The 22,119-nt window shown below is 38.6% G+C and overlaps 1 protein-coding gene across 1 annotated transcript in view; it reads left to right on the top strand.

The window, feature by feature from the left end:
- LOC124363339 (protein gooseberry-like) overlaps positions 1–20,642 on the top strand; it is a 44,061-nt gene extending 23,419 nt beyond the window's left edge. Inside the window, exons 3-5 of the mRNA XM_046818588.1 lie at positions 6,031–6,334; positions 20,131–20,246; positions 20,608–20,642. Coding sequence (XP_046674544.1) covers positions 6,031–6,334; positions 20,131–20,246; positions 20,608–20,642 — 455 coding nt within the window. The remainder of the gene's footprint in view (positions 1–6,030; positions 6,335–20,130; positions 20,247–20,607) is intronic.
- The last annotated feature ends 1,477 nt before the right edge of the window (positions 20,643–22,119 follow it).

The raw sequence follows: 22,119 nt of genomic DNA, 5'->3' as shown, positions 1-22,119 counted from the left end.
TAAAACACATGGACCTCGGTCATTGCGTACCTGTAAATTAATTGTAAAAGTGTGTCCTACATCGTACGTATAAACTTAAATATACTTGATAATATATAATCACTAATTCCCTCGCTCATTGTCGCTAAATCCCTAATTTAATGATGTTAAGGAGTTTTATACTTGTGACATAATGAATATTGAGTACTCGGAGCCCGATAAGTGAATTGCATTGAGTAAGAAAGTTTCGATCAATACCAAAAGCTAAAATAATTAAAAATGTTTGTGACATAATAAGTCTTTAGCCATTAAAAATTAATATATTATTATTCAAGTCTCATCGAACTTTAAATTTGCTCATGATCTAATAGCGAATTTATTGGAAACTTTCACGTCTCAGCAACCCTTTGCCTGAAACTTCCACCTATATACCGTTCATGAAAAGTTTCCATACCTGTACGTCCATAGAAAGTTATCTACAGTTATTTGCAATGATGGCTGTTAGAGCACTGGACTGGCGTTGTAGAACGATGACCACATGACATCGGGTTTAAGCAAAGAGCATCCATGAGACTATGTACACATTCTCATAATCCGCCTATTCTATGAAACGTGCCAAACATTTTTGCAAAGCCCAGATACAAGCAAGAACAATGTTTCCTAACATGACCTTTTCATGTAGAAAATCTAAAAACAATGCGCGAACAACTTCAGTCTTCAGTCGAAATAGTGTTCACCTACACACGATTGCTGTTTCTGATTTCAGGGCTTTGTCCTACTGATTTTTCCTTTTATAAAACCTATCAACTTGAACCTAAAGTGCAATTATTGAATGGCGTGTAATTTGCATGACAAATATGCTTTCTGGTGCTCACTAAGGATTTCGACGACCTCAGGGCTCTGATGTATTAGCCTTAAAAGTTAGGAGGTTCACTGACAATTAAAGTAATCTCAGAACCTACTGAACAAAATACCATGACAATAATTAAATCGTTTCATTACACTTCTTAGATGCTCAGTAAGAGAGTCTACAAACTGAATGTTCTAATGCTAGCTCTCTGATGTACTGCTGGTTTTATGTGACATCCCTGTTGTACTGAGGCGTTTCATTACACTTCTTAGATGCTCAGTAAGAGAGTCTACAAACTGAATGTTCTAACGCTAGCTCTCTGATTTACTGCTGGTTTTATGTGACATCCCTGTTGTACTGAGGCGTTTCGTTACACTTCTTAGATGCTCAGTAAGAGAGTCTACAAACTGAATGTTCTAATGCTAGCTCTCTGATGTACTGCTGGTTTTATGTGACATCCCTGTTGTACTGAGGCGTTTCATTACACTTCTTAGATGCTCAGTAAGAGAGTCTACAAATTGAATGTTCTAATGCTAGCTCTCTGATTTACTGCTGGTTTTATGTGACATCCCTGTTGTACTGAGGCGTTTCATTACACTTCTTAGATGCTCAGTAAGAGAGTCTACAAACTGAATGTTCTAATGCTAGCTCTCTGATGTACTGCTGGTTTTATGTGACATCCCTGTTGTACTGAGGCGTTTCATTACACTTCTTAGATGCTCAGTAAGAGAGTCTACAAACTGAATGTTCTAATGCTAGCTCTCTGATGTACTGCTGGTTTTATGTGACATCCCTGTTGTACTGAGGCGTTTCGTTACACTTCTTAGATGCTCAGTAAGAGAGTCTACAAACTGAATGTTCTAACGCTCTGATGCTATGTGACATCCCTGTTGTACTGAGGCGTTTCGTTACACTTCTTAGATGCTCAGTAAGAGAGTCTACAAACTGAATGTTCTAACGCTAGCTCTCTGATGTACTGCTATGTGACATCCCTGTTGTACTGAGGCGTTTCGTTACACTTCTTAGATGCTCAGTAAGAGAGTCTACAAACTGAATGTTCTAAACGCTAGCTCTCTGATGTACTGCTGGTTTTATGTGACATCCCTGTTTGTACTGAGGCGTTGTCGTTACACTTCTTAGATGCTCAGTAAGAGAGTCTACAAACTGAATGTTCTAACGCTAGCTCTCTGATGTACTGCTGGTTTTATGTGACATCCCTGTTGTACTGACACTTCTTAGATGCTCAGTAAAGAGAGTCTACAAACTGAATGTTCTAACGCTAGCTCTCTGATGTACTGCTGATGTGACATTGTTGTACTGAGGCGTTTCATTACACTTCTTAGATGCTCATAAGAGAGTCTACAAATTGAATGTTCTAATGCTAGCTCTCTGATGTACTGCTGGTTTTATGTGACTGAGGCGTTTCATTACACTTCTTAGATGCTCAGTAAGAGAGTCTACAAACTGAATGTTCTAATGCTAGCTCTCTGATGTACTGCAGGTTTTATGTGACATCCCTGTTGTACTGAGGCGTTTCGTTACACTTCTTAGATGCTCAGTAAGAGAGTCTACAAACTGAATGTTCTAATGCTAGCTCTCTGATGTACTGCTGGTTTTATGTGACATCCCTGTTGTACTGAGGCGTTTCATTACACTTCTTAGATGCTCAGTAAGAGAGTCTACAAACTGAATGTTCTAATGCTAGCTCTCTGATTTACTGCTGGTTTTATGTGACATCCCTGTTGTACTGAGGCGTTTCATTACACTTTTTAGATGCTCAGTAAGAGAGTCTACAAACTGAATGTTCTAATGCTAGCTCTCTGATGTACTGCTGGTTTTATGTGACATCCCTGTTGTACTGAGGCGTTTCGTTACACTTCTTAGATGCTCAGTAAGAGAGTCTACAAATTGAATGTTCTAACGCTAGCTCTCTGATGTACTGCTGGTTTTATGTGACATCCCTGTTGTACTGAGGCGTTTCATTACACTTCTTAGATGCTCAGTAAGAGAGTCTACAAACTGAATGTTCTAACGCTAGCTCTCTGATGTACTGCTGGTTTTATGTGACATCCCTGTTGTACTGAGGCGTTTCATTACACTTTTTAGATGCTCAGTAAGAGAGTCTACAAACTGAATGTTCTAACGCTAGCTCTCTGATGTACTGCTGGTTTTATGTGACATCCCTGTTGTACTGAGGCGTTTCATTACACTTCTTAGATGCTCAGTAAGAGAGTCTACAAACTGAATGTTCTAACGCTAGCTCTCTGATGTACTGCTGGTTTTATGTGACATCCCTGTTGTACTGAGGCGTTTCGTTACACTTCTTAGATGCTCAGTAAGAGAGTCTGCAAATTGAATGTTCTAATGCTAGCTCTCTGATGTACTGCTGGTTTTATGTGACATCCCTGTTGTACTGAGGCGAATGCTGTGGAACCTCGAGTAAGTGTTCCAAAATTAAATACTGAAGAGAAGTTAGTTGTTTTACAGGTACTTTTAAAAACGGAGTTCAAAAGACTGCTCTTTAATTTAAATTTAAAACGGATCAGGAGCTTAGAATATCATTCCGTGACTATCACTTATATCACGATACTATAGAAATAGGCTGTGCTATTATTACACTTTCAATACAAATGGACATTTTAGTGAATTTATAAATATTGTTACCGTTACCACCCGCTTATTATTAAAACTTTGTAACTCACTGGGACGCGCTCTTAGTTAACCAGTGCTCGTGTTAAGGTAATTCTGAGCAATTACTGGGTAGACTTTAATTCTTTCCATATTTTTGTATGACAATCAGGAATTTCTTAGAAGCTTAAGTGTCGATTGATAACTGTTCACGCGCCACGCCGCGTCTTGTCTCTTCCCACCTGAAGAGGGGCCGAGGCACTCACGTGAAACGTTACATGAGTAGTGTTCAAGATTGATCAAGATATTGATCTGTGAGTCTACGGTATAGTCTGCATTATAATTTTACATGTTAAGGATATCAAAGAAAGAATGATATCTGTACGTGGCTTGTACAGTAGGCTACTGTGTTTTATAATATCTTGTTAGATAATGGCCGTGTTTGTCGTATTTTTAAAAAGAAAAAAAATGCACTGACACCGCCTGTAAAGTATCTTTACGAAATGTCAACAGAATTTGTTACGACCGCTGAGAGGTGGAACATGAAACTGTTAGACTGCTACAGTATCATAGCCAGTACAATCCTAGCGAACTGATATGGACTAAATTCAAACGAGAATTAATGGACAGAAACAAATTAGGAATGGAGAAAGGTGCATCCGTCAATGTTTAGGAAAAGTTACAAAAAGTCATAATATGGTTAGCCTGAGCGAGAGGCACCCTTTTAAAAGATATTAGAAAGTGCGTGTACACACCTAACGGACTTACGTTAAAACATCGAGTTGAAATCATTTATGTTTAAAAATTCCCTAAGAGCCAGCAGAAAGTTTAATTATAAAAATAATTTCTTTTAACACTTTTCACCCGTTTTTTGTTTAGAATTTCGATATATAGCTAATTTTGAAGATATTATCGTGAGCATGAATTAATTTTAGTTATGTCAATAACATTATACTCCCGTGGTCTCATTTCTCAATCCGCACAAACAAAACGATCGAAAGTGGAGTTATATTCGTGTAAATGTTACGTAGTGTTACATTGTAGTGTGTGTCCGGATAACTCGACTCGCACACACCGTCACACGCGCAGTCCTGTCTACCAACCGCACATTACCGGAAAACTGATTATTTTCATATTTCTTTTTCACATTCTAGGTTAATATTCTTTTGATTTTTTAATTCTGTATTTTATTTTCTGAAACCAAAGTCCAAACACCAAAAGTATTCCTGACGTATGTTAAAAAAAAGTTCAATGATCAATTGATTTTTTAATATCAGGCACTTACACTTTATTTTAGAAACATCTGTTAGTAAAGGAAATAAATAATAAACATTACATAATTAAAAAACGATAACAATATTCAATATTACCATATTGTTATTGATAAATTAATATAACAATAAATTGGTTGGTAATGTTATTATTTTTGTTAAATATTAAACATATATTGAAGGAGGAGATCTTCTTATTGGAGTACACTATTTCAAAGGAAATAGTTGATAGTTTAGGAATAGTTTAGTTGATGAAATAAAAGTCACAATTATCCAATAACTTAATTATTGTTAATTAATGTTGCATTATACATATAAAACATAAAGATAAAATATTAAACAATGATTTTGGACCGATTCATTTTAAAATATAACCAAATTCTTTTTGACCCAAACTTTTATACATATATTAATATTTGTTTTATTTTTATTTTTATTACACAAATCTTGTATTAAGCATTATTCAGCTGATAATTATTTTAAAATGTAAAATATTTATATTATTTCAAATTGTTGATTCACACCTGACGATGGCATCTTCGATGTTGAAAGGCCTCGAGTATAAAATTAAATTATTGGGTAGTAGTGACTTTTCTTTCATCAATTAATAGAAATTAAACATATAGATTGGCAATTCCCGTTATTAAATTAAGAGTACGATAACACCGTTGGTTTATATGTGCAGGTTGTCGAGTGAAGTGTGCCATCATGTTCTGTGGCTGAAAGTAGTCATGATTTTAAACAAAACAATATCCCGTAGAAATATATCGAGAAATGTGTCGTTTAGGCGCCACCCGCCTTTTTTAAGAAAATGAGCTTTGGCTAAAAACTAAGGCAGTATTATTATTTTACGTTTATTTTTATGAATAAAAATTCACCATGGTCAACGAAACGACCGTCATACGAGTATAATACGATAATCAGGAATATAAAGTACATGCGGGGGATCGATACATGACGGTTATTATCGTGTTCGGCATGCTTTAAGTGAAAATATCGGATTTATTTTCTTTGTTGTGTAAGATATGGACCGTTTATCGCACATGTTGATTTAACTAGGTACGAGTATGTACACTGTAGGCTGGTGTTAATACACCACAACAATGAATACTAAGAGTTAGTTAATACTAAGAGCCCCGTGAAGTTTATAGCCCCGTGAGTTATCGTATCGATTCATCTCATCATCAAATAAGGGACAGTTGCTTAACGAAACCCATCGGCAGATTAACTGAATGTAAACATGTAGACTACTTGCTTTGTTTAAAGTATTACTTCACCCTGAACTGTCTGTTTCTGTCACAGGCCAGGGTCGTGTCAACCAACTCGGCGGAGTGTTCATCAATGGGCGACCACTGCCCAACCACATCCGCCTGAAGATCGTGGAGATGGCTGCCTCCGGGATCCGACCCTGTGTGATCTCACGACAGCTGCGGGTGTCTCACGGGTGTGTTTCCAAGATACTCAACCGCTACCAGGAGACCGGCAGTATCCGCCCGGGGGTGATCGGGGGCAGCAAGCCACGGGTAGCCACCCCTGACGTGGAGCGCCGTATAGAAGAGTACAAGGGGGAGAACCCGGGTATCTTCAGTTGGGAGATACGAGATCGGTAAGTCTGCTATTGTAACACCGGAAGTAAAGATAACAACACCCTCCCCCCCCCCCGTAACACTTACTGCTTGCAAAGACAGGATCGTCAGCGGTCACCCGACGTTGCTTGATTTGGTTATCTCTCAATAACCGCTGTACCCGCTACACCGCGTCATTGGCAAATAACTACAATACCAAACGAATATAAAAAATAATCATAATACATATTATATTGGACATTTGGGGAAGTCAAAGTTAAAAATAATTTATGACTTGACATATTAGGTACATTATTTTGTATTGAATACATATTTTCACATTTTGTACTATCAATATATTGTATTTCAAAAAGGATGTTAAGCAATAAATTCTTTTTTATTTAGTTATTTTCTTTGAGTACATTTCAAATCTATGACCTAACACAGAACGCAGCAAGTAAAAAATATTTTTTGTTTTGAGAGTGAATGCAATGTGCCAAAGGCTTTAAAGAATACAAGACCCGGGTTCGAACTTCGGAAGGAGGGTCATTTTACGACTAATATATCAACTTGTGCCGGTCGTTCACCCGGCCGTGTGAGTCCATAAATACAGCGGCGGTCAGCTACAAAGTGGCGGGCTGATTGACAGTTAGGATACGAGTGCCGCTGCTGACCGACAATATTTGTAACTATTATATGATCAACAGTATGACTGTAGATTAACAATAGTTAGGTTAATGCTACTGATAAAAAATTATCTTGGGAATTTGAAGATCAACTGTTTTTTGGATTTTAGTGCGTCAGTGACCGACAGTATCGTGAGTACTACTGCATGTCAATATCTCTGGTACTAGTACCGATCTACAATATTATGTGATCTGCAGAGTTGCAGTGTTTAGCACTTTTACTGACCGACAGTGTCGTGAGTACTACTGTATGTCAATATCTCTGGTACTGGTACCGATCTACAATATTATGTGAACTGCAGAGTTGCAGTGTTTAGCACTTTTACTGACCGACAGTGTCGTGAGTACTACTGTATGTCAATGTCTCTGGTACTGGTACCAATCTACAATATTATGTGAACTGCAGAGTTGCAGTGTTTAGCACTTTTACTGACCGACAGTGTCGTGAGTACTACTGTATGTCAATATCTCTGGTACTGGTACCGATCTACAATATTATGTGAACTACAGAGTTGCAGTGTTTAGCACTTTTACTGACCGACAGTGTCGTGAGTATTACTGCATGTCAATATATCTGGTACTGTTACCAATCTACAATATTATGTGAACTGCAGAGTTGCAGTGTTTAGCACTTTTACTGACCGACAGTGTCGTGAGTACTACTGTATGTCAATATCTCTGGTACTGGTACCGATCTACAATATTATGTGATCTGCAGAGTTGCAGTGTTTAGCACTTTTACTGACCGACAGTGTCGTGAGTACTACTGTATGTCAATATCTCTGGTACTGTTACCAATCTACAATATTATGTGAACTGCAGAGTTGCAGTGTTTAGCACTTTACTGACCGACAGTGTCGTGAGTACTACTGTATGTCAATGTCTCTGGTACTGGTACCGATCTACAATATTATGTGAACTACAGAGTTGCAGTGTTTAGCACTTTTACTGACCGACAGTGTCGTGAGTATTACTGCATGTCAATATCTCTGGTACTGTTACCAATCTACAATATTATGTGAACTGCAGAGTTGCAGTGTTTAGCACTTTACTGACCGACAGTATCGTGAGTACTACTGTATGTCAATATCTCTGGTACTGGTACCGATCTACAATATTATGTGAACTGCAGAGTTGCAGTGTTTAGCACTTTTACTGACCGACAGTGTCGTGAGTACTACTGTATGTCAATATCTCTGGTACTGGTACCAATCTACAATATTATGTGAACTGCAGAGTTGCAGTGTTTAGCACTTTTACTGACCGACAGTGTCGTGAGTACTACTGTATGTCAATGTCTCTGGTACTGGTACCAATCTACAATATTATGTGAACTGCAGAGTTGCAGTGTTTTAGCACTTTTACTGACCGACAGTGTCGTGAGTACTACTGTATGTCAATATCTCTGGTACTGGTACCAATCTACAATATTATGTGAACTGCAGAGTTGCAGTGTTTTAGCACTTTTTACTGACCGACAGTGTCGTGAGTACTACTGTATGTCAATGTCTCTGGTACTGGTACCAATCTACAATATTATGTGAACTACTGAATAGCAGTGTTTTAGCATTTTTACTGACCGACAAATTGTGATTACTACTGTATGTCAATGTCTCTGGTACTGGTACCAATCTACAATATTATGTGAACTCCTGAATAGCAGTGTTTTAGCATTTTTACTGACCGACAAATTGTGATTACTACTGTATGTCAATGTCTCTGGTACTGGTACCAATCTACAATATTATGTGAACTACTGAATAGCAGTGTTTTAGCATTTTTACTGACCGACAAATTGTGATTACTACTGTATGTCAATGTCTCTGGTACTGGTACCAATCTACAATATTATGTGAACTCCTGAATAGCAGTGTTTTAGCATTTTTACTGACCGACAAATTGTGATTACTACTGTATGTCAATGTCTCTGGTACTGGTACCAATCTACAATATTATGTGAACTACTGAATAGCAGTGTTTTAGCATTTTTACTGACCGACAAATTGTGATTACTACTGTATGTCAATGTCTCTGGTACTGGTACCAATCTACAATATTATGTGAACTACTGAATAGCAGTGTTTTAGCATTTTTACTGACCGACAAATTGTGATTACTACTGTATGTCAATGTCTCTGGTACTGGTACCAATCTACAATATTATGTGAACTACTGAATAGCAGTGTTTTAGCATTTTTACTGACCGACAAATTGTGATTACTACTGTATGTCAATGTCTCTGGTACTGGTACCAATCTACAATATTATGTGAACTACTGAATAGCAGTGTTTTAGCATTTTTACTGACCGACAAATTGTGATTACTACTGTATGTCAATGTCTCTGGTACTGGTACCAATCTACAATATTATGTGAACTCCTGAATAGCAGTGTTTTAGCATTTTTACTGACCGACAAATTGTGATTACTACTGTATGTCAATGTCTCTGGTACTGGTACCAATCTACAATATTATGTGAACTACTGAATAGCAGTGTTTTAGCATTTTTACTGACCGACAAATTGTGATTACTACTGTATGTCAATGTCTCTGGTACTGGTACCGATCTATAATATTATGTGAACTACTGAATAGCAGTGTTTTAGCATTTTTACTGACCGACAAATTGTGATTACTACTGTATGTCAATGTCTCTGGTACTGGTACCGATCTATAATATTATGTGAACTGCAGAGTTGCAGTATTTAGCACTTTACTGACCGAAAAATTTTGATTACTACTGTATGTCAATGTCTCTGGTACTGGTACCGATCTATAATATTATGTGAACTCCTGAATTGCAGTGTATTTAGCAATTTAACTGACCCACAATTCGTGAGTATTGTATGTCAATGTGTCTGTTACTGAATATCGACAATATTTTATACTCCTGAATGGCATTGCATCTTAGCACTGCTAATGGTCTACAATACCTCGCGTCATAATTAATGAGAAGTCTTTGGTACTCCTACTGATGGATCGTCAGTGACTTAAACAACTATGTAAATGTATGTATTGCTACTCATCAACGCCTTGTTACTACCGATCTTCATAGTCTGTATGACGACGTTTTGGATAGAGCAAATGTTTGAAAATGTTATGGTAACTTTTAATCGACACATTTTTGGTGACTGCTATTAAGAACACGTGTTCATTTCGATTGGTAACGTTTCGGTACTGGTTCTCTACTAAGTGAGAATGTCTTGGATACTGCTGATTGATATTTTAGATATTTTTATCCACAACCAGCGATCACATAAGACCAATGAGATCGCTGTCCACAACTCTCTTCATGTATTTATTTATATCAATGTATTTTATTGATTTATTAGCTTTTATAAAGCAAGACTATCGCAAGATTAGAAATCTCATTAACTCTAAAGATATTCAGAAGCTGAAATAATTTTGTCAAGTCTAAATTCTACGTCTGATATAGCTTGTTAAATTATAACGCGTTTTAAAATTGCAAAATAACAAAAGAAAGTTACCATAATATTTTATTATCTAAAATTTTGATTTTAGTATTTTGTTTTTTGAAAATGGTGAATTTTTAATCGTCATTTAAATTACTATGTTGATTTGTAGCCACAGAGAATTTGTATATCTCCACAATAAACGTATTATTGGTTTTTCTAATGTTCGTTTAAATAAAATTATGGGTTATATCTTCACTTCGGCCACTGCAACATATTTTACTTTAAATTTGGTCGATCTGTTAGTCCAGTTCGTTTAGTCAGATTTAACGTGGTTAGAACATAACTTAGACCTGACAAATACCAAAATTGACCTATGTTGGAGTAAGAACGTTCAGCCCGAAGCGTGAATGACGGTGTCAACTGACAAAGGCTGACGTTTCTCGGTCGAGATTGACAAGTAAGGTCGACTTGACGTACGCGGAATATCACAAGGCGTGGAGGCTTAACAACTTGTTTTCTTCCAGTGAATAATATTACAAACTATACCCATTCAAGGATATTCTATCTTGCATTCTGTCACGCAGCACGATAGGGCTTAAATATTCTTGGGCTTCGATCACGTGACTTTACGTTGTTTAATTCACTGCGATTCACAGTTAGCCGTGAACTGAGAGTGAAATACTAGGAGTTCCTGGAGATCAGTTACAAAATGTTGAATTGCGATATTTATTGCAGTGTTTTGTCGTACATTTCACTCTAACGCGAACTTATCTTGTTTAGCTTAAATATTACACCTATATTTAATTACGGGATTTGTTAACCCATATAACCCAAAGCCTAGAGGACTTTATAAGCTCTGGAGTTCCCTGGTTTACCAATATCGGAACTATGAAACGTATGAGATAATTTCTGCCCTATATTTACCCTTTTGTAACTCACAAATTGTTTATATCTCTATTGGTTGTCCCGCAGTAGTTGCACATTTTTGATAATTTTGTTGACTATATTGTGTTTGGTCTCCAAACTATCGTACTATACAACCGAAGCTGTACAAGACAGTGCGACTTGGCAAATCTGTCACTGCTCTTTTTCAGTTTATCACACGACCTGCAGTAAGGCCATCATACTGTGACCCCTACTATCGCACCTCTCGACTAACTCTATAGGGCCCTCCTCCACTTTATCCATAACGTCATACGTCTATGGCACCGCTCGACTCAATCTATAGGGCCCTCCTCCACTTTATCCATGACGTCATACGTCTATCGCACCGCTCGACTCAATCTATAGGGCCCTCCTCCAATTTATCCATGACGTCATACGTCTATCGCACCGCTCGACTCAATCTATAGGGCCCTCCTCCACTTTATCCATGACGTCATACGTCTATCACACCTCTCGACTCAATCTATAGGGCCCTCCTCCACTTTATCCATGACGTCATACATCTATCGTCAAACGTCTCAACGTTTCCATTCTCCTCGATCTTCTCTTCATATCAGATATTTTCTATCGTTTAGTTACAGTTCAATACGGTAATTTTTCAAATCTAGTTCCAATGTGTCTAGGTGAATTTAGATAAACAATTATACATTACATATTTAGTTAATCTATATATATAAAAATGAATGTTTGTATGTTTGTCCTTTATGGAATCGTGAACTATTGGACCGATCATGATGAAAATTTGTACGTATATGTATTTTTCCACGGAGAAGGTTTATAACCTATGCCCATCCCTTTCCCGATTCAGGATTCCGCCCCACTGGTTACAGAAATACCCATAAGAAATGCATTGCAGCAAACATATGTTAACGTCTTTTCAAATTTTTAATCAGCTGTTCTTTGTAAACATATATTACACTTATAGTTTTAAAGCATAGAGTAAGCTTAAGAGAAACGACAAATTTTGTTTAAACTGTTTCTGCAATCACTGTTAAACATAGACTTTACTATCCAGATAATACAATTCAAATTTGACGTAAAAATTCACCTTTAACTGCAATATTTATTTAATATAAACCATGCTCATGCTTGATCAGAAGAGTAATGCAGATATCATAATTACTATCTTACGTTGGCTACAAATATAAAGAATGTTATAAAATCAACCTTAGTTGTTTTTTTTGACAGAAGTATGGTTCTCAAAACTCCGTGTGTACATATTCTCTCGATCGAGACAACAAAGCAAGCTCAATCGTGGCATCGGAGATATAACTAATTTAATCTAAAATTTATTATAGTAAAAAAAAAAATTTACTAAGTAATATAAGGACTTCGGTTCTTAAGATTTGCGTGCGAAGCCGTGGGTAACAGCTAGATAGAGGCAGGAATATGGTACATACCTTCATAATACGCCCAAGAGGCTCACGATGGAACGACTATCAATTATCTCAGCAATGTTTAGAATGTGATAGAAAAAGAATAAGTGAATATAGTGTACTGTTTTCAACGGGAAATTGCGTGCGAAGCCGCGGGCAACTTTTGCAAAAAATTATTGAAATGCGCAGCAAAGCGCGCCGGGCCCGCTAGTAACTTAATAAAATTGTTTCTTTCTAGAACAAACACTTTTCTGGTCTGATGGTCACTTTAAATTTATTTATTGAGTTAAAGTATGAGAAAGTAGAAAAATCAATTAAACAATTTTTAAGATAATTTATCACCACAAACCCATAAAATTTTAGATCGATGTGGCCCGAAGATTTTTAGTGTCGTCTAAAATTACGCCTTTATCTTTTTTGGTTGATAAAATATTTTTTAAATACTTCAGAGATCGTTCTAAATTTTTAGTTGCACTTTTCAAAATTAAGCTGTGCCAATATATCTGCATCTATATAAACAATATTCAAGCACCTATTGCTTTTAGGTAACATATCGTCTCAGCCTCACACTCAGACATAGTTCCCAATAAGGTTGATCGAGAGTCATTTGTGAGGGATTGTTAGGAAATAAATTCAATAGGCTATTAAAACATATTTATTATTGTAAATTTTATTGATGCGAATCGGTTTTATACGTTAGCTTAAGGCACAATCTACGCTTCTACGTCGATGGTAGCCAGTTTTATTTATATGCGTTAAACTTATTAATTTTGTTTTCCTTCGACCGATAACCACTGGAACATCCGTAGATTTGTCTCGTTCTCTGTCGTCACTTACTTCAGTAGTCGAGTGGGTTAAACACCATACGATTTATATACAGTTGTAAACGTGATCAACACCTGTATGACGTATTTAGTAATGGTGACGCTACTGTTAGTAATCGTCTGTACTGTGTAACTAATGCTACGTTTGTCGATAGCTCTTGGACTTGATTACTTATGTTACTAATATAGCGAGAGTAGGGTTTCCAGTTAGAATGAACACGGTCCATCGTATTGACAAGAGGTTGTGGTGTGCAGTACGTACTGACCCACCTCGGCCCAGCAGGGTGCTCCCTTACACAGGACATCACCTCCTCTTCACCTCTTTCCTGCCAGGGGCATCCTTGTGAGACCATCGCCCTCCACTTCCTGATTTACAGCTACTATTCTCAACACTAAAATATTTATGAATCCTTCTGGTCATTCGCAACCAAGGTCGCAATCAGAATTCAGACAATATTCATGATGCATTACCTTTGTTGTAGTAGCGATGAAACATACATTGAGACCCGCTTATAATAACATGGTCACTAGCACAGAACATAATAATGGTTCAAATTTAGGAATAGTACTTCGTAATATTGTCAACAAATATGGCCATTATTGTAGTAGCGACGAAACATACATTAAGACCAGCTTATAATAACATGGTCACTAGCACAGAACATAACAATTGTTCAAATTTAGGAATAGCACTTCGTAATATTGTCAACAAATATGGCCATTATTGTAGTAGCGACGAAACATACATTAAGACCAGCTTATAATAACATGGTCACTAGCACAGAACATAACAATTGTTCAAATTTAGGAATAGCACTTCGTAATATTGTCAACAAATATGGCCATTATTGTAGTAGCGACGAAACATACATTAAGACCAGCTTATAATAACATGGTCACTAGCACAGAACATAACAATTGTTCAAATTTAGGAATAGCACTTCGTAATATTGTCAACAAATATGGCCATTATTGTAGTAGCGACGAAACATACATTAAGACCAGCTTATAATAACATGGTCACTAGCACAGAACATAACAATTGTTCAAATTTAGGAATAGCACTTCGTAATATTGTCAACAAATATGGCCATTATTGTAGTAGCGACGAAACATACATTAAGACCAGCTTATAATAACATGGTCACTAGCACAGAACATAACAATTGTTCAAATTTAGGAATAGTATTTCACTAGATAATAAATATCGTTGATATCGTTGGTCGTTAAACTAGACTCGCATTGTGATAGTGATATGTATCATTATGTTGCATTGAATAATTTTATAGTTTATTGATGCTTTATAAGCTTACTTACGTAGGAATGCAATTCATATTTTACACTAGTAGAAGTGATCACTAATAAAATCCCGGTCCGATACCGAATCAGTTAAGTAGTTATTTGATAATTTGTTGTTGTAGACTTGAACGTTACGTACATTGAGGTCAGCCGCACGATACTAATCAACAGTAAATTTCTCGGTTGATGGGAGTCAACCGTCAACTTCTGATGGGAGTACATTTTTTCGCATAACCACCCCGCCTATTACACCAGCTATTACAATTTAAGTTCCTCGAGCATTTTTGCTGTCAGCTACCATTTCGCATAGGTCGCGCGACGTCAATCATACAAGTAATGAGCAGTTACACATTTACTGCATATTGTTGGGGTCATTTGTGAGCAGAGATTGCGGTGGCGGTGCCGCCTGATCCCTTGCCAGGAACGTACCAGCGTCACACTTCCACGTCCTCTGACCACAGAGGAATTCGACCGTCCTCACGTTCAGGTCTTCTCTGGATGCGCCGATTTTTACCTCTTATCGGAAGCTTTTGCGAATAGAAGCGGCGAAGCCGACACTGGAGAATGATCCGTTGTGGGATATCCGAATCATCCATGATCCTTTTCAGCATATATATCTGAAACTATCTCCGTAAACACGGACGAGTGTAAAACACGTCCAAACACACTAATGATAGGGAAGGAGGGAATCGTTAATTCCGACCAAGAATATTATGGGCTACTATCAGCTCATTTTATAAATCGCCTCCCTGCAACATCTGGTGTGACTTTGCAGCACGATCTGCCCGTGATCAATTATGGATGCGGGCTGTACGCAGGGAAACTACTCATCAGCTACTCTCGAAATGTTTATCTAATTCTAACACTTTCAGCTTTCATCATCAAATTCACCTGTTAAAACAATAAGTGAGAAATGCAAGAAATAAAAATGTTTTGAATATTTTGTAATGAGTGGTTGAAACACGCATTTATTGTGTCCCAGTAGTGGGGGTGGGTTTCTGGCCAAATCTTTATGCAGATGACGGAGTCAGTATTCTTCATTTACTTACTCACCAACGTGTTTAAAATAATCTTAGTTATGACACCGTGTACAACTTCTGAAGGACTTTTCACGCCATAGTTAGGAAACTTTGTCAGAATTAAAGACAATCCTGATCCAAAAGGCTCTAATCTAATTCTGTATCCGAAGTTGGTAACTGAGGCCAGTCAATAAAATTATCCAGTAAACGCGAATTATTGGTATTACTGGACGGTGTGTAAACGGTCTACAAGCACACAACTACAGAACTATCTTAACTTTCACTGTTCTATAATCCAGGTTCGCTTTATTGTAACCTTTGTTTTAACAGGATCACGCAATCATTAAAAAATCCGAGGTGAAGAAGGAATGAAATTAACTTTGTTATTTATGATACGAGAAATTAAGAGGCGACCAATTTTTATTTTTCATCATTTTCAAGGTTTTTATTTCAATCGGAAACGGGATTGAAATGGTTAAATAAATTTCAAGCAAGCTGATTAAAATAAAATTGAATATTCATGGATTTATAGTACGTTCTCATGAATATGTTGCCTATAGAGAGCGTGACACATGTGTGCCGAGTTATCTACTGAACTGAAGGAATCATCTGGTGTAGCCTATACCGTTCTGTTGACCTATAGAGAGCGTGACACATGTGTGCCGAGTTATCTACTGAATTGAAGGAATCATCTTGTGTATTCCGCTCTGTTGACCTATAGAGAGCGTGACACAGGTGTGATGTGATATGTTAGCACTATAGCCGAGTTATCTACTGAACTGAAGGAATCATCTGGTGTAGCCTATACCGCTCTGTTGACCTATAGAGACCGTGACACACGTTGTGTTGTGATATGTTAGTACTATAGCCGAGTTATCTACTGAACTGAAGGAATCATCTGGTGTAGCCTATACCGCTCTGTTGACCTATTATAGAGAGCGTGACACATGTGTGATGTGATATGCCAGCACTATAGCCGAGTTATCTACTGAACTGAGGGAATCATCTGGTGTAGCCTATACCGCTCTGTTGACCTATAGAGACCGTGACACACGTTGTGTTGTGATATGTTAGTACTATAGCCGAGTTATCTACTGAACTGAAGGAATCATCTGGTGTAGCCTATACCGCTCTGTTGACCTGTAGAGACCGTGACACACGTTGTGTTGTGATATGTTAGTACTATAGCCGAGTTATCTACTGAACTGAAGGAATCATCTGTTGTAGCCTATACCGCTCTGTTGGCCTATAGAGACCGTGACACACGTTGTGTTGTGATATGTTAGTACTATAGCCGAGTTATCTACCGAACTGAAGGAATCATCTGGTGTAGCCTATACCGCTCTGTTGAGCTATTATAGAGAGCGTGACACACGATGTGTTGTGATATGTTAGCACTATAGCCGAGTTATCTACCGAACTGAAGGAATCGTCTGGTGTATTCCGCTCTGTTGAGCTATAGAGAGCGTGACACACGTTGTGTGTGTTGTGATATGTTAGCACTATAGCCGAGTTATCTACTGAACTGAGGGAATCATCTGGTGTAGCCTATACCGCTCTGTTGACCTATTATAGAGAGCGTGATACAAGTCTGATGTGATATACTAGCACTATAGCCGAGTTATCTACTGAACTGAGGGAATCGTCTGGTGTATATTCCGCTCTGTTGGTCTATAGAGCGTGGCACACGTTGTGTGTGTTGTGATATGTTAGCACTATAGCCGAGTTATCTACTGAACTGAGGGAATCATCTGGTGTAGCCTATACCGCTCTGTCGACCTATAGAGAGCGTGGCACACGTTGTGTGTGTTGTGATATGTTAGCACTATAGCCAAGTTATCTACCGAATGAAGGAATCATCTGGTGTAGCCTATACCGCTCTGTCGACCTATAGAGAGCGTGGCACACGTTGTGTGTGTTGTGATATGTTAGCACTATAGCCGAGTTATCTACCGAATGAAGGAATCATCTGGTGTAGCCTATACCGCTCTGTCGACCTATAGAGAGCGTGGCACACGTTGTGTGTGTTGTGATATGTTAGCACTATAGCCGAGTTATCTACCGAATGAAGGAATCATCTGGTGTAGCCTATACCGCTCTGTCGACCTATAGAGAGCGTGGCACACGTTGTGTGTGTTGTGATATGTTAGCACTATAGCCGAGTTATCTACTGAATGAAGGAATCATCTGGTGTAGCCTATACCGCTCTGTTGACCTATAGAGAGCGGGACACACGTTGTGTGTGTTGTGATATGTTAGCACTATAGCCAAGTTATCTACCGAATGAAGGAATCATCTGGTGTAGCCTATACCGCTCTGTTGACCTATAGAGAGCGGGACACACGTTGTGTTGTGATATGTTAGCACTATAGCCGAGTTATCTACCGAACTGAAGGAATCATCTGGTGTAGCCTATACCGCTCTGTTGACCTATAGAGAGCGTGACACACGTTGTGTGTGTTGTGATATGTTAGCACTATAGCCGAGTTATCTACCGAATGAAGGAATCATCTGGTGTAGCCTATACCGCTCTGTTGACCTATAGAGAGCGTGGCACACGTTGTGTGTGTTGTGATATGTTAGCACTATAGCCAAGTTATCTACCGAATGAAGGAATCATCTGGTGTAGCCTATACCGCTCTGTTGACCTATATAGAGCGTGACACACGTTGTGTGTGTTGTGATATGTTAGCACTATAGCCGAGTTATCTACTGAACTGAAGGAATCATCTGGTGTAGCCTATACCGCTCTGTTGACCTATAGAGAGCGGGACACACGTTGTGTGTGTTGTGATATGTTAGCACTATAGCCAAGTTATCTACCGAATGAAGGAATCATCTGGTGTAGCCTATACCGCTCTGTCGACCTATAGAGAGCGTGGCACACGTTGTGTGTGTTGTGATATGTTAGCACTATAGCCGAGTTATCTACCGAATGAAGGAATCATCTGGTGTAGCCTATACCGCTCTGTTGACCTATAGAGAGCGGGACACACGTTGTGTTGTGATATGTTAGCACTATAGCCAAGTTATCTACCGAATGAAGGAATCATCTGGTGTAGCCTATACCGCTCTGTTGACCTATAGAGAGCGTGACACACGTTGTGTGTGTTGTGATATGTTAGCACTATAGCCGAGTTATCTACTGAACTGAAGGAATCATCTGGTGTAGCCTATACCTGCTCTGTTGACCTATAGAGAGCGGGACACACGTTGTGTTGTGATATGTTAGCACTATAGCCGAGTTATCTACTGAACTGAAGGAATCATCTGGTGTAGCCTATACCTGCTCTGTTGACCTATAGAGAGCGGGACACACGTTGTGTTGTGATATGTTAGCACTATAGCCAACTTATCTACTGAACTGAAGGAATCATCTGTTGTAGCCTACACCGCTCTGTTGGCTTATAGAGACCGTGACACACGTTGTGTTGTGATATGTTAGTACTATAGCCGAGTTATCTACCGAACTGAAGGAATCGTCTGGTGTAGCCTATACCGCTCTGTTGACCTATAGAGACCGTGACACATGTTGTGTTGTGATATGTTAGCACTATAGCCGAGTTATATACTGAACTGAGGGAATCATCTGTTGTAGCCTACACCGCTCTGTTAACCTATAGAGATCGTGACACACGTTGGTTTGTGATATGTTAGTACTATAGCTGAGTTATGTACCGAACTGAAGGAATCATCTGGTGTATTCCGCTCTGTTGAGCTATAGAGACCGTGACACATGTGTGTTGTGATATGTTAGCACTATAGCCGAGGTATATACTGAACTGAGGGAATCATCTGTTGTAGCCTACACCTCTCTGTTAACCTATATACATGTGTGTTAACCTATATACCTCTCTAGACCGTGACACATGTTGTGTTGTGATATGGCACTATAGCCAAGTTATCTACCAAATGAAGGAATCATCTGGTGTAGCCTATACCGCTCTGTTGACCTATATAGAGCGTGACACGCGTTGTGTTGTGATATGTTAGTACTATAGCCGAGTTATCTACTGAACTGAAGGAATCATCTGGTGTAGCCTATACCGCTCTGTTGACCTATATAGAGCGTGACACACGTTGTGTGTGTTGTGATATGTTAGTACTATAGCCGAGTTATCTACCGAACTGAAGGAATCATCTGGTGTAGCCTATACCGCTCTGTTGACCTATATAGAGCGTGACACACGTTGTGTTGTGATATGTTAGTACTATAGCCGAGTTATCTACTGAACTGAAGGAATCATCTGGTGTATTCCGCTCTGTTGCAGTCTCATCAAGGAGGGTCTGTGCGACCGTAGTTCTGCTCCTTCAGTCAGTGCCATCTCTAGGCTACTACGGGGACATGACGGCGACGAGAATTCCTCCGACAAGAAGCTCATTGACGGTAAGTCTTAAACAACATCGACTGCTTGTGTATTTCTTAGCAACTCTGCTTTGCTATAGAGAGCTATATGTCATAAAGTTTTCAGTTTAATCTAAAAATAGCTGCTAAAGCCAGTTTCTCGTATGTTAGGTCTAAAGCACGGCGCCTAACTTTATTATGGAATGCTTAACAAATGTAAGGTCTACTTAGGCAGATTTAAAATATATAAGTCAGTACGTAATACATGATTAAATACATCCGTGACATCTACTCCATCTGCACCAGCGCAGTCAGGAGTCTCTCTACAACTTCACACTGCGTTGATTTATTGTTGTGAAATCACTGTTACTATTTCTACTAATGGTTTACTAATCATGTTCAGGTGTGAGGATACAAGTTCTGACGAAGGAGACATGATAGCTGTAGATTGCTATGAGCTAAGCAGACGAGAACCAGGGTATTGCATTCACGATATCAATCTAAAAAGGGAAGAATGTGGTGAATTTGCTCATCTCTTCCCAGATTTCGTCTGAATAGACGCAACTAGCCATTTTTCTCAAAGGGACCAATACAACGACCGGCACTGCTGAGAGTACGGTCGGAGAATGGAAAACCCGTAGACAGATATAGGAGACCACGTAGAAGGGGTGTCCTCAACTCACCATACCATACACTCCCTTCCGGCCTTCTCGAAATGTCGAAATACACGCAATCAAATGGATACCCGCCAACTGCGACCGGACCAGCCCGGCTCGGCCCGGCGTAGCAGGCCTCGGTCGGTTCTTGGGGCGACTGTACCGGTGCCGTGTAGGCAGAGTCCGCCTGGGCCGGGCCGAGCCGGGCTGGTCCGGTCGCAGTTGGCGAGTATCCATTTGATTGCGTGTATTTCGGCTACACAAAAAGGACTCGACAGAACGTAACGAAAGCCTTACGAATGTAGTTACTTGTGGATTGCTGCTGATCATTGAAGAGTTATTGTGGATTGTGAGCCTTCCCACCTAGAACTGGCATGCATTTATTTTAACCGCTTTTGCGGAGTAAAAATAATTTTGTTTAAAATAAAATGCTGTATATTATAAAATAAATACCGTAAACATTGGGTTTACTTGGAAATAAAGAGCCGGGTATTAATTGAATTCGGAATGTATGGTGCTCCGAAGTTGAAACTTTTATTTTATAAAAAAAACTTTTTTTTTCTGCAGGCCACTAAACACCTTCAATTTAATAATAAAAAATGTAGAATTAATGTACAATGCATGTGGATTGTTATACTGATAAAACAATATCTCTATAATACAGGACGAAACAGAATACGAAAATCGTAGAATCCAGGTCTCATGATTGCATAGCGCGTCAGGCATCTTTAGCGTCCAGTGGCCGGTAACGTATTAATTAACTTTTCATGCATAACAGTGAGTACATAAAAAGAAAGTACGAAATCCGCTGATTAAAATAATATAACTGTTATCACGATTTGAGTTAATATTGTTCGAAAGATGACGTAATTAACAAATAATGATGTTTAACGTTTAATACAAAGGCACGTAGGAAGAGAAGAGTGTAGTTGCCTGTGGATTGCTATAATTGGTGAAGGCCTAATGATCATCGACTCTGGAGAGCGAAGAGTCTTAGAATCGAATCGCTGACTGTCCGTCCTTGCGGTAACTCTTGATAGAGAATAGTAAAGAACGATATAGATTTCTCTTGGCAAAGGATTAGGCTAACTATTGATTTTGGAGCCAATAGTTTACAATTAAGGGTAAAAATAAAATCCTGTAATTTTTAAATTGGCGTTATTGCTAACTATGATGGAAGCGAGGAAAGGAAGAATAAAGAAATTTGTAAACATAATGAATAACATCGTGAAGTACTAACACATGTGTTGAGTTAATTT

This window comes from Homalodisca vitripennis, chromosome 5, assembly GCF_021130785.1.
Source record: "Homalodisca vitripennis isolate AUS2020 chromosome 5, UT_GWSS_2.1, whole genome shotgun sequence".
In the NCBI taxonomy this organism is placed as follows: Eukaryota; Metazoa; Arthropoda; class Insecta; order Hemiptera; family Cicadellidae; genus Homalodisca; species Homalodisca vitripennis.
The sequence above is the reverse complement of the archived record's forward strand: the minus strand, read 5'-3'. Positions and strand labels throughout refer to the sequence as shown.